Raw genomic sequence first — 15,009 nt, forward strand, 5'->3', positions numbered from 1 at the left:
ACTACGTAGTGGGGGAGGTTCTCGCATTGGGCAGTATTCCTGGCCAGGGTAGGCGGACTGTCGAAGTGGCCTTGCATCCGTGTCGGCTGCGTCTGAGCCCACTTGTTGAAGAGTCACCATGCTTCGTACCGTTCTTACCAGAACATTCCCCCGGATTGCCGGTATTCAGACGTGTCAGTACTCCGCCGCTGCGATCCCTGCTCCAAACACTCAGCCAGACGTGCACTTCAACAAGGTATGCATGCAAACGTTTGTCGTCATTATAATGGTAATGATAGCTAGCTAACGTGCTACCTGTCAGATTGGCTACGATAATTTTAAAGAAATTATCTGTATTTCCTCCGCTTGTCACATGAGCATGCTTTGAAATGCCTTATGTTTAACGAAGCAAAAGCAACATTTGACCAGTTTACGAAATCCACGCAGATATTTGCTTGCTTGAGATAGCCGCTATGCAGCTACGCAGCAGTCGCAACGGAAATACTCCGCACTCGCCCAATCGCATATCAAAGTTGAACTGCTTTTGAACTTTGCATTTTGCGTGGATGGCCTGTCACTGTAGTTTACCTGGAAACCCACTATTTATAAACTAAATGTAAAGTCCCGTAGCTGCACAAAAATGCAGATAAAGAAGCCAGTTTGGCAGCGAGTTCCTCGTGTATTTGTTTAGACTTTCTTTTTATTTGAGGGATATATGAGGTCAGTGCTGTCTCTGCATATGGTTTCGGATTAAATCTGTATACTTGTTTCTAAGTGATAATTATTGAAAGGTGACTAAATAAGGATAGCGAGTACCTTCGAGGCACAGAGTAAATCTCGACCTTCTGCTCTCAAGTCTGTAAATGCATATTAAAGGGCAGGTTGTCACGGTGCAGTTATCATACATGGTATCTGCATATTTAGTATTGGGGGATGGGCTTGCTGGACACAGCCGAGTTTACCAGCTGCAATGATTCGCTGTGACCTGAAATCCTAGGAGTCAAGAAGACAGATGAGAGAATCTCAAGATTATGTAATACCTCTTACTTCTCGGCAAAGGAGCCCAGCCCAGCTTCAACCATTCAGTGACAACTATAGACAGCACCAATTCATTGTGTGCCTTTGTAGAGATTCAGGGGTGTATTGAGTTTCGGGTTGCTTATTATGAAGTTATTTTGTTTCCCCCCCCCTCCCTCCCCAATTCTCTCACAGCTGTTCATCAACAATGAGTGGCACGACGCTGTCAGCAAGAAGACCTTCCCCACCATCAACCCGTCCACTGGGGAGGTCATCTGCCAGGTTGCCGAGGGCGACAAGGTCAGTGACCACTATATGGAGAGGGGTATATAGAAACGGAGAAGAAACCGAGTGTCCTTTCTGTTAGAATGTGTTTGTGCAACACTGTACTCTGTCCTACCAAAAGTCATGGGGTGTGAGTAGTTATGAGTAAAACATGTCTTTATTCCAAAAGAATAAAAGTCTGTTGGCCCACCTGTTGCCTTAATGACTCCTTCAGTGTGTCGTTGAAATCTAACTACTAATTTTAGGAGAAAAGCAAGTGCTCTTGTGCACCACTGTTCTTTTATTGCATTAGTAAGACTCATTGTTGAAGAGGACCATCTTTTCCTTGCCCTAATTCTGGGTTCCAGTTCATCCCAAACACCTGTTGGGTTGAGGTCAGAGCTCTGAGCTGGCCACTGCAATTTTCCAGCATTATTCTTTGCAAACCGTTGGTTGTCACAAGGTTTCCCATGATTTTTGGTAGGATAGTGTAGCTCCATATTTTATGCTGCTGTTAAGTCTGAGAGGCATTTGATTGGGATTCTTCATCCTCACTGTATCTGAATGGCACTGGTCAATTTTTTCCAATGAGGCTTTCCTTTAAGAATTGTTTATTAAGCTGAGCATTGGAAATATAGTAGTCTCCAACTGTAACGACATCCATTGTCAGACTAGTTGTTGGTGTCTGATTGCTTTTCCATTTTGTTTGCGTGTACTGTATTTAAACCTTGTTATTTGCTATAAGTTCAGTTGGTGAGTCTTAAAACCCCCGCTTCTTATCTCACCAATGTTGTTATGTTTTAATATGTGTTTTATGTATTATCAAACAAAAATGCTGATTATAAAGATGGCTGTTACAGTACCACACAGGTTAAATGTGATGTGTACATGACGCATCTCCAGCGTTTGCCAGATAAGCGATTGCAAGCAGCTGTCTCAGTGCAGACATGTCCCTAATGAGTGAGTGTGTGTTTGCTGTCTTTATTATTCTGCCTCTCCAGGCGGATGTGGACAAGGCGGTGAAAGCTGCCAGAGACGCTTTCAGGCTGGGGTCACCATGGCGACGGATGGATGCCTCCGACCGTGGTCTGCTGCTGAACCGGCTGGCTGATCGCATCGAGAGGGATGCTGTGTACCTGGCCGTGAGTGTCGGTGCTTGTTCTGCCTCGCGGTGAAGTCAGTACAAACGGAAGCCCGAGCTGGAGATCAGGACACATCCAAAGCTGTATTACTATCAGTGGAATTATGAATGACCTGCATAGTACTGCAGGGCTATTACTGGAGTGTAGTCATGTGATTGACATGTGATTTTAAGGGTTGTTCATGTTGCAGTCAGGTGTACTGGAATACTGCTACAGATGTGGGTCATTTCATCAGCATGGAAACTTTGTGATTCATGTAATCCTCTTTTTTTCACTTGGTGTAACATTGATTTACAAGGGATTTGTTGGTATTATTTCAGGGTTAACCACCATCATTATAAAAATAATTAGTAAAGTCCCTTATTAGATAAGAGGATTGCATTTTCCGCTGTTTGAAAACTAACTGGACAATAAAAGATAATAGACTTTTTTTGCAGAAGACAGACCTGTTGTGGAGCAGTGCTAGATAGTGCTTCTGCACAGTGTAAATACTATGGACTTGTTTTAGTTTGAGGCTGAAGCTGAGCTGCTATAGGTGTTTGTGAGTATGTGTGAGTGTGTATGTTTTCCACGTTACTGGAGCTGCAACTGTGCAGTGTCTGTTGAGAAGCCCTTGACAACCTACAAAGCCTGCCAAGATCCAGTGACTCAGCACATTTCGTATCGGTGATATCCCTGGTTCAGGTCAGATGATCCCTCCAGCAGAGACTGGCGCAATTCTGATACACACCGTCGGGGTTTATCTTGCAATGCAACTTAATTACAGCTACCTCAGCTTGTCAGCAGCTTAAAAATCATTGTGCATTTGTGTTTGGATACTGGTACCTGTACAGTCCACCCTGGTCTCTTCAAAAAACACTAATCTCCAATCACTGTATAGCATGAATCTGTGGCAGTAGAGGAAGAGGTGATTTTTAGCCTTAATTTGGCTACAAAGTTTATCAAAGTGAATAGTAATGGCCTTCGGGGGTGTTAATATGCATGTAGTGTGGTGAATTATGTGTAAATTGAAATAAGATGGGATTTCCATAGGCTGTGCACTGTAAAAATTGGTGTTTCATGCACAGTAACGATCTGGAAGATCTACTTGAGTGGAAGCCGTTAAGAGTTTTATTCAGAACACATGACAGGAGTGATGCTTGAAATTCTGAGTTGCTTAGGCAAAACAAGGGGCCTTGTGTTCTGTTCAGAGCAGTTACTCTCAGCAACAGCCTTATGCTAGTGTTTGAAAAGAAACTTTGAAAAGAAAACTGAATGGTAGCCAGCCGCATTTGAATTTCAAAGTATTCGCACTGTTGGTTTTGAATAAGATGAAGCTACTGTATGTCAGTATTTCATGTATAAAAATAATATAGGGCCTATATAAATGTATATGGCATTGGTTATAGATTTAGCTTTCTCTTGTTTGGTTTTTATTTTTAACTGTAAGCAGCAAATTCTTTGCCTCTCACAGAAGCTCCGTCAATTTTATTGCGTACAGTTTATGCGGGGTTTGGCTTATACCAGAAAGATGCTTTTTTACTTCATTGCTCAATGAATGCAGGGTCTTTGGTTCATTTACTTCCCTCTCTGAAGGGACCTGTTTTTCCTTACAGTCTCAGTTTTCTTCATCACAGTAGACATGAAGGATAGAACTGCAGTAACAATAATACACATTATTACATATTATTAGGGATTAATAATATATATTATATGATCTTACTAATAATAATAATAGTAATCATTTATACCATTTAAACTAATACATATGTATATATATACACACAATTAATACACTGTAATTAATTCCTGGCACATTTTCCTGGCACATATTCAAGAATTTTGAATATGTTTTGTCTTTGTTTAGTCTGTTTGCTCAAACACCCCAATTGTTTGTGTTGGATACACACTTCCTCCGCAGTCATCTGATCAGCAATGTGTCCTGTGCAGGAACTGGAGACCCTGGACAATGGGAAGCCCTATGCAATATCTTACAGTGTGGACGTGCCCATGGTGGTCAAGTGCCTGAGGTGAGGCACAGCAGCACTGCAGAGGGTGGAGAGCATATTGGTGTTACTATGAGTCCATGTGTGCCAGTACAGTGTTATAGGGGAGACGAGGGAGATGCTTCAGTTTTTTTTCCGTGTCCTCTGGTGAAAATGCAGCACATTCTCACGTTGTGCCAATTAGTTTTATGTTGCAAGATTTGCAGCAACTTTAATTCGGATATAATTAAATGTTGTTGGAATACTTTCTAAGACGGCAAAGCTCATTTAGAACAGAATTAGGTTCGTCTGAGAATATGTGAACTGTCTGATCAGTGACAGTAAGAACCGGACTGGTAATGCGCTTACTTTTTGGCAGCCATCCATATCTGGATTATGACCAGCAGACCAGTCACTCCTGTCTTCTCATACTTGTGACCAGTGACACTTTAATAATTAGTTTAATCTGATATTGTAATGGCCATGTCTTCCTTACCACTTGTGAATGCTCCTTGTCAGCTGTCCTTGATACAGCATGGTGCTTCTCTATATAATGTTTTTCTCTGTCGGGAATGGCACAGGTACTACGCTGGATGGGCAGACAAGTGGGAGGGGAAGACCATTCCTATTGACGGGGACTTCTTCTGCTACACACGGCACGAGCCCATCGGGGTGTGCGGTCAGATCATACCGGTGAGTGGTGGGGTCGGGTGAGGGTGGGGTGGTTGATGGGGTGGGGCGAGGGTGGATGCAGAGTAGCAGCTCTGCCAGGGAAATGAGTGGCACGGGCCTGTGTGCCAGCCCCTCACCCACCTCATGCGGCTGCCAGTGAAAGGCCGTTGAAGGCCATGCAGTGAGTGTACTGGCAAAGCCTTGCAGGTTAAAAATAGTGAGCGAGGGAAGCGTTTGTCTGTGTGTGTGTGTGTGTGTGTGTGCATGTGTGTTGAGTGTACACACTTTCGTTTTTTTTTTTTCCTCTTTGTACAGGTTTGTCAACACAAGTAGGCTCTGTGTATGAAGCGGAACTCCTATGTATAAAAGTCCCTGTGCCTGTGTACAGAATTCATTTCCACTCAGCTGTGTACAGAATCACATCAGAATCAATCAGAATCAGACTTTATTGGCCAATTATGTTTTTCCACATACAAGGAATTTGACTGCGGTTCCAGTGTCTCTCATAGTGCGTTCATACAACGTCATGGTGACAACAACAAATACCAAGCAACAGTAGTGATACAACAAATAACAACAATAGTGCAGGACACATACATGCAATAAGGACGGGATGAACGAGGTATATAAAAATAAATATGAACAACTACTGTACTATAAGTGTACATGAGTGCAGGCTGTGGGTCTGTACAACTGTTAGTTATAGACAACTATTGCACTGCGTTATGTACAGCTATTGCACAATGAGCATGAGTAGTGCATAGTATAAATGACTTTTCACATCTGAAATTGCTGCACCTGCACATCCCCCAGATTTCTGTATATTAACTTGTGTTTGCAAAGTGTAAATCCCTCCCTTCTAAGGAGATTTTTGTGCTTGCACACCATAAAGGAACTCCGTGTCCATACACAAGTCTGTGTGTAACTATAGTGCAATGCCTGTTTTTCCTCCACAGTGGAACTTCCCTCTGCTGATGCAGGCTTGGAAGCTGGGCCCTGCATTGGCCACAGGGAACACCGTGGTGATGAAGGTGGCCGAACAGACACCCCTCACTGCTCTGTATGTGGCCAACCTCATTAAAGAGGTCAGTTCGTCTACCCAGCGCATGTGCGCACACACATACATACACACACACACATACACACGTTGTTTTCTTGAATTTACACGCTAAATTGGGTACTCTGAACTCTCAAACTGTTTCAGAATGGTGGGATTGGGAAACTGGCTCTCACATCCTCCTCTCTTGGTTCCTCTCTCTGTCTTTCTGACCTTCTCAGAATGCTTGGCTCCTTTGCTGGAAACCCCTGCCACACTAACAAAGTAAAATTGCCTCTGTTAACCTCCTCAGCTTTGACAAAACATCATTGTTGAGTCATTTTACCATTTATTGCATTAGTTGAGGAACATCCAATCCAGCCATTGAAACATCCAATCCAGCCATTGCATCATAAAACAAACTGAAACAAATGTGTCAAAAGAGAGGGCCAGCAGTGGGGTTTGTTGCACAATTTGGTCAGTCTTTCACCCTCCACGTCAGTCTCTGTTGAATGCAATGTTTCCACAACTCAGTATTGTATGTCTTTTGTCTTAGTTTTGATACACATTATCTCATTACACTCTAAAGAATGGAATTGAGTGTGTTTTCCCCTGGCTTGTTTTTGCTGTAGACTTTGTAACAAAAATATAAAGCATAAATATGAAACATTTGTAAAACAGAATAATAATATCCTCCTCCAAGATAAAAAATTATAACTTGAGTGATCTATTTATGTGATTTTTATATTTAGTCAAATGGAAAAACTAATATCAGACAAATGTACCTCTGTCTCACAGGTCACATGATCATTCTCTCATTCTCCTACTTCTTCATTTCAGGTCGGCTTCCCACCAGGGGTTGTCAATATCATCCCCGGGATGGGTCCCTCTGCAGGGGCGGCCATTGCTTCCCACATGGACGTGGACAAGGTGGCCTTCACAGGCTCCACTGAGGTCAGAACGACACTCCTAACGTCCACTTGCACCTTTCACAGAGCGCACCTTTCACAGAGCGCACCTTTCACAGAGCGCACCTTTCACAGAGCGCACCTTTCACAGAGCACACCTTTCACAGAACACACCTTTCACAGAACACACCTTTCACAGAGCACACCTTTCACAGAGCGCACCTTTCACAGAGCACACCTTTCACAGAACGCACCTTTCACAGAGCGCACCTTTCACAGAACGCACCTTTCACAGAGCACACCTTTCACAGAACGCACCTTTCACAGAGCGCACCTTTCACAGAACACACCTTTCACAGAACACACCTTTCACAGAGCACACCTTTCACAGAGCGCACCTTTCACAGAGCACACCTTTCACAGAACGCACCTTTCACAGAGCGCACCTTTCACAGAACGCACCTTTCACAGAGCACACCTTTCACAGAACGCACCTTTCACAGAGCGCACCTTTCACAGAACGCACCTTTCACAGAGCGCACCTTTCACAGAACGCACCTTTCACAGAGCGCACCTTTCACAGAACGCACCTTTCACAGAGCGCACCTTTCACAGAGCGCACCTTTCACAGAACGCACCTTTCACAGAGCGCACCTTTCACAGAGCACACCTTTCACAGAGCGCACCTTTCACAGAGCACACCTTTCACAGAACACACCTTTCACAGAGCGCACCTTTCACAGAGCGCACCATCCTGTGTCAGCTCCCACTGCCTGCTACACGTTTGGCACAGCACACCATCCTGTCAGCATCCACTATCGACTTACAGTCCCATCATGGCAAGATACAAATATATATATATATATATATATATATATATATATATATATGTGTATATATATGTGTATATATATATATATTATTTATATATATATATATATATATGTAAATAATCTGCATCATTTTTATGGAACAAACATAGAGGTAATGTGATAGCAACAGCTGTATCCTCTTAACAGACACTAATTTAGGGTGCATTATGTTTATATTAAATAAGAATATGACTACATTGCATTAGTATATAACAAGATTGTGTTGATGAGAACAGATCATTCAATTCATCTTCGCTCATCATTTTACCTATATATAAAATGATGGCAATATGTTGTATTAACAGTGTTTAATCCCTTTTAACGTCAATTTAAAACAGTAGTCCACAGCAGCAGAACATAGTTGGCTCCTTTTCGCTCGGTGTTGGTGGGTTACATCAAACATGGTCTCCAATTCACATTGCTAAGTAGCACCCTCCAGCAACTTGACAGGTGCCTTTTAGAAGATGATGTCAGTGTGGGTTACACCTATCCTCTGCTCACTTTCTGCTTTACTGTGTTGCACTGTGGGACATGCAGTTCAAAAAATAGCCTTTGGCTATATGTGAAGGTATCAGAGGACTGCATTTATTTGGCTTTAGCGCCCCTAGTCTAGCGCAGAGGATGTTGTGGTTGAGTGAGCCTTATGTGTACATGTGGCAATTCCAAACTCAGGGTCAGGTAATATCTGTAAACAACATCCAGAGGATTTGTTCAAACAGAACCTCCCTTTTAAAGTGCATTATGACCTTGTCCCTAATAGAGAATGTTTGTCAATGCATAGTAAACTAACAGGCCTGTTTCTTGGATAATTGTGATCCCCTTCTTGTATGTTGCATAAATTATTCTGTATTCTGCATTACCTTGTTTTCAGTCCACGCTATATGGATTACAGTTTTATTAGGGTGTTTAGATTATCGCACCAAGAATTCTTAAGACATAATCCATCAGGGCCATCTGATGCTTTTCTCTTAAGGTTTCATAGTTTTTCAAGGACTTCAGTGTCTCTTATTTCAATGGTATGTGATATTTCCTGAGTATTCTTATTTAGCATTTGCTTGTCTGTGTCCTTTTCACTTGTGAACCTTTGAACAAAGCAACTGTTGAATATTTTAGAAGTGTGTAGGGTGTTACAAATCAAAGGCTGCTCTTTGTTTTTAATACAGCTGACCTCATCTTGAACTTTCCTTTTTCTGTTGCAGCATTGGAAAAAGCATTAATTATTGTTTTTTACATCATGGGTAGTTTAAAAAATGCTTCTGAAAACGCTTCAGTATTCAGTAACAGTATCCACTACAGACTGTTTAGTGTTTTCTGGTGTGAAATGAGGGGGCAGATGGACTGTAATTTTATATGCAGTTGGTGTACAGTTTTCCTAGATTTTGAGCCATGGCAGAACTGTTGAATTCAAGGTAGCTTTGTGCTGGTGCTTCATGAATTGGGCATGTACAGGTGTGGCAGTATAAATGTGTGACTAACTGTGACTTTTCTTGCAGGTGGGCCATCTCATCCAGCAGGCATCCGGCAGCAGCAACCTGAAGAAGGTTACCCTGGAGCTGGGGGGGAAGAGCCCCAACATCATCATGTCGGATGCCAACAGTGAGTAGCCTCCTCCTGTTCCTCCTCCTTTGGCAGCTCGGCCAATTGTGAGGCAGTATGCTGAGGGCCCCCCCCCATCACCCTATCCCCATTCTCTCATGCACATCTTTCTTCCCAGTAAATGACTGTGTGAGAGGACCTGGTTCATTGCATTAAATGAAGTTGATGAATGAAATGAATTTATTGTATCTATGTAGGACATTCTTGTGCATCAAAAGAGGAAAATGTCAGCATTTCCATTTTGTGTGAGCCATTATATAGATAGAACAGTGAGACACTGCATAAAGAGAGTTATAAAGCATGAATACATGAGCATTCCTTACATAGAGATATTGACCTGTTGTCTGTCTGTCTGTGTGTGTGTATCAGTGGAGGAGGCAGTGGAACAGTCCCACTTTGCCCTGTTCTTCAACCAGGGCCAGTGCTGCTGCGCGGGTTCCCGCACCTACGTGCAGGAGAGCATCTACAATGAGTTTGTGGAGCGCAGCGTGGAGCGGGCCAAGAGGAGGGTGGTCGGTGACCCTTTCAAGCTTTCAACAGAGCAGGGGCCACAGGTAAGGATCCAACATGGCTCCAGCACCACTGTATCGGCACCCACCCCTTTCTCTTGTCTCAGTGGATCGATCTCTCTCCAAGGTGGATGAGGAGCAGTTCCAGAAGATCCTGGGGTACATCAGCTCAGGAAAGCGCGAGGGTGCCAAGCTGATGTGTGGAGGAGGGGTGGCAGCCGACCGCGGCTACTTCATCCAGCCCACCATCTTCGGGGACGTCCAGGACAACATGACCATCGCCCGCGAGGAGGTAAGGGAGCAGTTCACCCATACCAAGCCATGGTCCCACACTCCTCACTGATCTCAGGTTTCACTGTCGCCTCTACTGGCACCTCCCCATTCCACTCTGTAGAGTACAGTGGCTGACTGCTGCTCCCCTATCTTTGAATCCCACTGTCAGATCTTTGGGCCGGTAATGCAGATACTAAAGTTCAAGACCCTGGAGGAAGTGGTAGAGAGAGCCAATGACACCAAGTATGGGCTTGCAGCTGCCGTCTTCACCAAGGACATCGACAAGGCAAACTACATCTCCAACGGCCTGCGTGCTGGCACAGTGTGGTAGGTCGCAGGCCCCTCTCACTGGCGTGTGGTGGCAGCACTAATGCCATGCTCTCACTGGTCACATTCAAGGGTTTGTTATGTTTGTGTTCCTCTTTCAGCTATTAACTGGGCTGACTTTACACACCATACAGTTACAAATGGAAGAAATACCTGTGGTTTTCGGTCTTATTAAAAGTTAGTTGTGGAAACAGTCATTACTGTGATAATGAACCAATGGGCATAGGCTTGTATGAGACCAAAAAGGGCAGTTGATTATTTATTGTAGTTGCACAGTAGACAGCTGCTTCACTGATGTGATGGAACAAGTTAGCAGGGAATAGAGTTCCTATGCAAGTATAATCTTTTTAGTGCAACAGATTCCAAACTGGTCCTGTGTTTAGGATTTATGATGAAAATTGTTTTTCCTCCATTAAAATAAAAGCAAATTGTGTTTCTGGCCTAAAGCAAGCAAACTCTTGCTTTAAAAAAAAACTTTTGTTTTAAACAAAAACTGGTTACTAAATGCTGTCTTTTATTGTCCAAGACTTTATGCTTTCCCAGCTTGCCCTAACTGACAAGATACCTTTTTCACTATCCTTTTAAGTTAGTGTTGCTGTTGCTAGTGTATGTTTTGCAATTAAAGCAGTTGAAATCGATAAAGATGTTAATTGATGAATGGATCAACGATCCTACTGTCAGAATGTTTAAAGTGATTTTATCAGCTGGGCCAGAGGTTAATGCATTTCACTTAAATAGATGAACTCAGAGTGACATTTCCCAATTTAGGTAAAGGCCTATATTTATCACATGCAAACCTTTAGTGACACCTTGCTCAGGTGACAAATTCAGATGCTTAGTCTCAGCATTTTAAAAGCAGATAGGCAAAAACAAGCACAGTAAAAGTTTTCAATTTTGCATTTTGAAACTACACTTTTTGTGAGAACTGGCTACTAGTTATTCCATCTTGGAAATATATTTGAAAACAACTTGACTGTTACTAAAAAAGAAAATGTTTTTTTACATTTGCTTAATTTACTGTAGCATTTCTGTTGCATACTCCAGTTGCTGCATCATGTTTTGATTAGTTTTTCAGTTCTGCAAGCACTTTAATAGCAAACAGGCGAGTGGCAGTACATGTGAAACACATCAACAGTTTGAATTTTGCAGTTTCACACCAATTACTCATGCTAAGAACTAACCTTGTCACGATTACCAGGACAATTCCTTGCAATATAATGGCTGTAATGATGCCTGATATGGCGGAATGTGTGGTAGTGAAACGGATCTTCCGGTTCTCATGGCATCACTCACTGATGAAGTGGAGTGATCGATTTTGTGTCTTGTTTTTAGGATCAACTGCTATGATGTGTTTGGAGCTCAGGCTCCTTTCGGTGGCTACAAGGCCTCAGGGAATGGACGAGAGCTGGGAGAGTATGGTCTGGACAATTACACAGAAGTCAAAACGGTGAGGAAGCGCCTTTGAAATAAGCGAGTACTTTTATCTACAGTGTTATAGGGTGCTTGTAGAATTTTACATGCTGTCTTTTTTTTTCTCTTCCAGGTGACAATTAAGGTTCCCCAGAAAAATTCGTAAAAAGAAAACCCTGCACTTGTGTAAAAATGTGAACACAGCACTTAATAGATGATAAAGCTACAAAACTGATGTATAATGTTCCTGAATGTTATCTTTATTTCATACCCTCTACTGATGATTTGGCATTTTGCCCGCTTTTCTGCAAAAGGCTGCTTTAAAAAGTACCATCGGACAAGCGAAATATAGCTGTAATTTGTAATGCTGCTTATTTCAGACTGTTGTGGGTTGAACAGTACTCAAGGAATTTATCTGAACAGAACAGAAGAGTACACTGTTAGAATAACTTCCATAACTGCTTAAGAAGATTTATTAAATATGGATTTTGACTTGCAGTCTTGATCCACTGTGTGTATCTATAAGCACAATTTGGCGAGGCACTTGAATGAGTTTAGTACTGAAATGTTTTTGGAAATAGTAGTTTTGATGCAGTTAAGTGATTTTTTTTTTTTTTACACCACCTTTTGATATACAGTGAATCATATCTACAAGTCCAGTTATTTTTGTATTCCATCATATCTGAATTTTACTCACTTGCCCAATTAGTTTTGTACAATAAATGCTTCAAACATTTATTTGCATAGTAGCGTGTTGATATTTATTCGGAACAGTGGGGGAACTGACTTACTATTTCTTTTATGTAGCACTGGCTTCATTCCTGAATGAAGGAGTGAAATATTTTACATCCTCTCTGGTTGTGCGATGTTTCAAGCATATATTATGGTAGACACTTTAATGTGGTGCATTAAAGCACCTCCAAAATTAGAAATTTAAAATTAGATTAATGGGTTCCTTCCAATCAGAAAACATGTCATTTTCTCAGATGGGTAAACTTCACAGCACAGTTGCTAGATACATTTCCTTAGGGCAGTGCTTGTTGAACAAACTTAAGAGGTCTGGTTGACATTTATATTTACATGAAAGCATTGTGGAAAGTCACTTAAGGACACGTTTGCAGCAATAAAGAAACTGCACTGAGACGCAGAATACAGTAAAAAAAAAAAAGAATGATGGTCCATGTCTTCAGAAATCTTCAGGTGAAAGGTAATGTTTAACATTAACTGCAGTAAGTGTAAATGGAGTGCAAATTCTTAGCCCGCAACTTCGGTGGTGGTCCTGTCATTAGATAAGAGCAATATGGAACAAAAACATGGGTAAACAAGATTCCAGCTTGACAGCTTGACAGCTTTCAGACGACCTGGTCTCCACGTTCTTCAAAAGTTGTTTTATTCTTTAATTTAAGAAACTGCATACATGACAATTCATATACCTTCACTTAGTAGACACATGTATACCACAGGATATTTATTCAGATAATTCAAGTACCTTGCCAGAGGGTACAGATGGGCTGCATCTGAAATTTAACTGGAATTTTCATATTAAAAATCTAAGTTTGCTTCCACTTAATTTACATTTAAATTATTTCTGTCTAGTCTGGGTAAATGAAACCATGGTGCCTATGTGACGCAGGCAGTTGGAAAACAATTCCATGAGAGCTCTGCAATCCAATAGCCCTGATTCACTATTACTGTTGTGATATACTGTACACAGGACAAAAGGAGATGTGCATGTTTCCTACCTTGACAGCAGAGGGCAGTATTCTGCAAAATACACAACGTGTAAACAAAGGACAGTCTTAGTTGAGGCAGTAACGCTTTTTAATGAAAGACTCCAGTGATGTTTGTTGTTCGATGAAAGGTTGTCTGTGCTATTCGCCACATGAGTCATTTTCAGTAAAGTATCTCTAAATACCAAAATACAGATGATAATGGAATGTCTTCAACAATGACTATCCACCCAGCCTTTCTGAAATTTAAAATATAGCTAGCTAACTGCCGTATACGGTTGTCGCTGACTGACTCCTCAACAAAGACACAGCCAACTAGCTAACGTTAGCCACATTAGAAAAAAAACTAAATAGCCAACTGAATGCTAGCGCTTTAGGTGCCAGCCTAGTTAACTAGCAAATACAGAATGTTGAATGACAAATGTACAGTATATTTTACATCACTGCAAACAACTGAGTTCGTTCATTACACCAGCTATGCTAGATAGTCTTGATTTTCTTCTTATTTTACCGATTTCATGCATGTTTCTTTCAATAATAATATAACAATGACCTCATCATACTATCCGTATTGACAAGGACCCTACTTCTGTCGTAAGCCCTCTAGAAAATAGTTGTCGCATATGTGCCTGACAAAATAAGAACAACTAAAAGAAAAATATTAAAAACAAAGACAGAAATAAGTAATATAAATATACCACCAACAATTCTTATTTATATATTGTTCATATCACACTTTTATTTTGAACAAACAGTAATCACAATTAAATCGCATGACCCGGGATTATGAAGGACCGCGCACTGTGAGCATTTTCTCTCCGGTAATTTTTTTTCTTTGGCAAGGAATCAGCGGAGCACTGAGCTAGCTTATGGACTCTCAAAAGTCGGTCCTCGGACAGTTGTTCCCTTCGGTCTCGCAGCTGTGTATTTGCATCTTGGGCAGTGCGGCATCCGTTTTATTCGCTATTCTGTTTGACTTCCAGGCGAAGACGGAGGAGTTCGTGGAGTTTCTCTTATGGCGACATAGCTAGCTACCTAGCTAGCTAGCCTACATTGCTTGCTAATCCGGCCGATTTCTTTTCTTGGCTCTCCCTCTTATGACTGTTCCGGACTTTTTCCTCCTGGTCTCTCTTCGCACTATCTACTCTGTCTCTCGACACGTTAACAAAGACTGTCGTTCCACTTAGAACCATTTCCCCAGCCAAACATAAACATATATCTGAAGGTGCTTCCCTCATAGCACCCCCACCCCCCTCTTCACAGCGGTGATCTCATCTCCCGGTGTCCGTCTCTCCGGCCGTCAGACACCC

The 15,009-nt window shown here is 41.9% G+C and overlaps 1 protein-coding gene across 1 annotated transcript; it reads left to right on the top strand.

Annotated features, from left to right (window-relative positions):
- Window positions 1-11: 11 nt before the first annotated feature.
- Window positions 12-12,667, top strand: LOC118776699 (aldehyde dehydrogenase, mitochondrial). Its single transcript, XM_036527197.1, has 13 exons — window positions 12-235; window positions 1,192-1,296; window positions 2,262-2,402; window positions 4,332-4,411; window positions 4,948-5,059; window positions 5,995-6,123; window positions 6,915-7,028; window positions 9,348-9,450; window positions 9,820-10,004; window positions 10,087-10,251; window positions 10,402-10,559; window positions 11,892-12,006; window positions 12,103-12,667. The coding sequence occupies exons 1-13, from the start codon at window positions 119-121 to the stop codon at window positions 12,133-12,135; spliced, it is 1,557 nt and encodes a 518-aa protein (XP_036383090.1). The 5' UTR covers window positions 12-118; the 3' UTR covers window positions 12,136-12,667.
- Window positions 12,668-15,009: the final 2,342 nt, after the last annotated feature.

This window comes from Megalops cyprinoides, chromosome 4 (genome assembly GCF_013368585.1).
Source record: "Megalops cyprinoides isolate fMegCyp1 chromosome 4, fMegCyp1.pri, whole genome shotgun sequence".
Classification (NCBI taxonomy): Eukaryota; Metazoa; Chordata; class Actinopteri; order Elopiformes; family Megalopidae; genus Megalops; species Megalops cyprinoides.

Coding starts and splice junctions, on each gene's coding strand:
- LOC118776699 (XM_036527197.1), top strand. CDS start 119: ATGCTTCGTACCGTTCTTACCAGAACATTCCCCCGGATTGCCGGTATT. Junction 7,029..9,347: donor CCTTCACAGGCTCCACTGAG/GTCAGAACGACA, acceptor CTTTTCTTGCAG/GTGGGCCATCTCATCCAGCA. Junction 10,560..11,891: donor CTGCGTGCTGGCACAGTGTG/GTAGGTCGCAGG, acceptor TCTTGTTTTTAG/GATCAACTGCTATGATGTGT.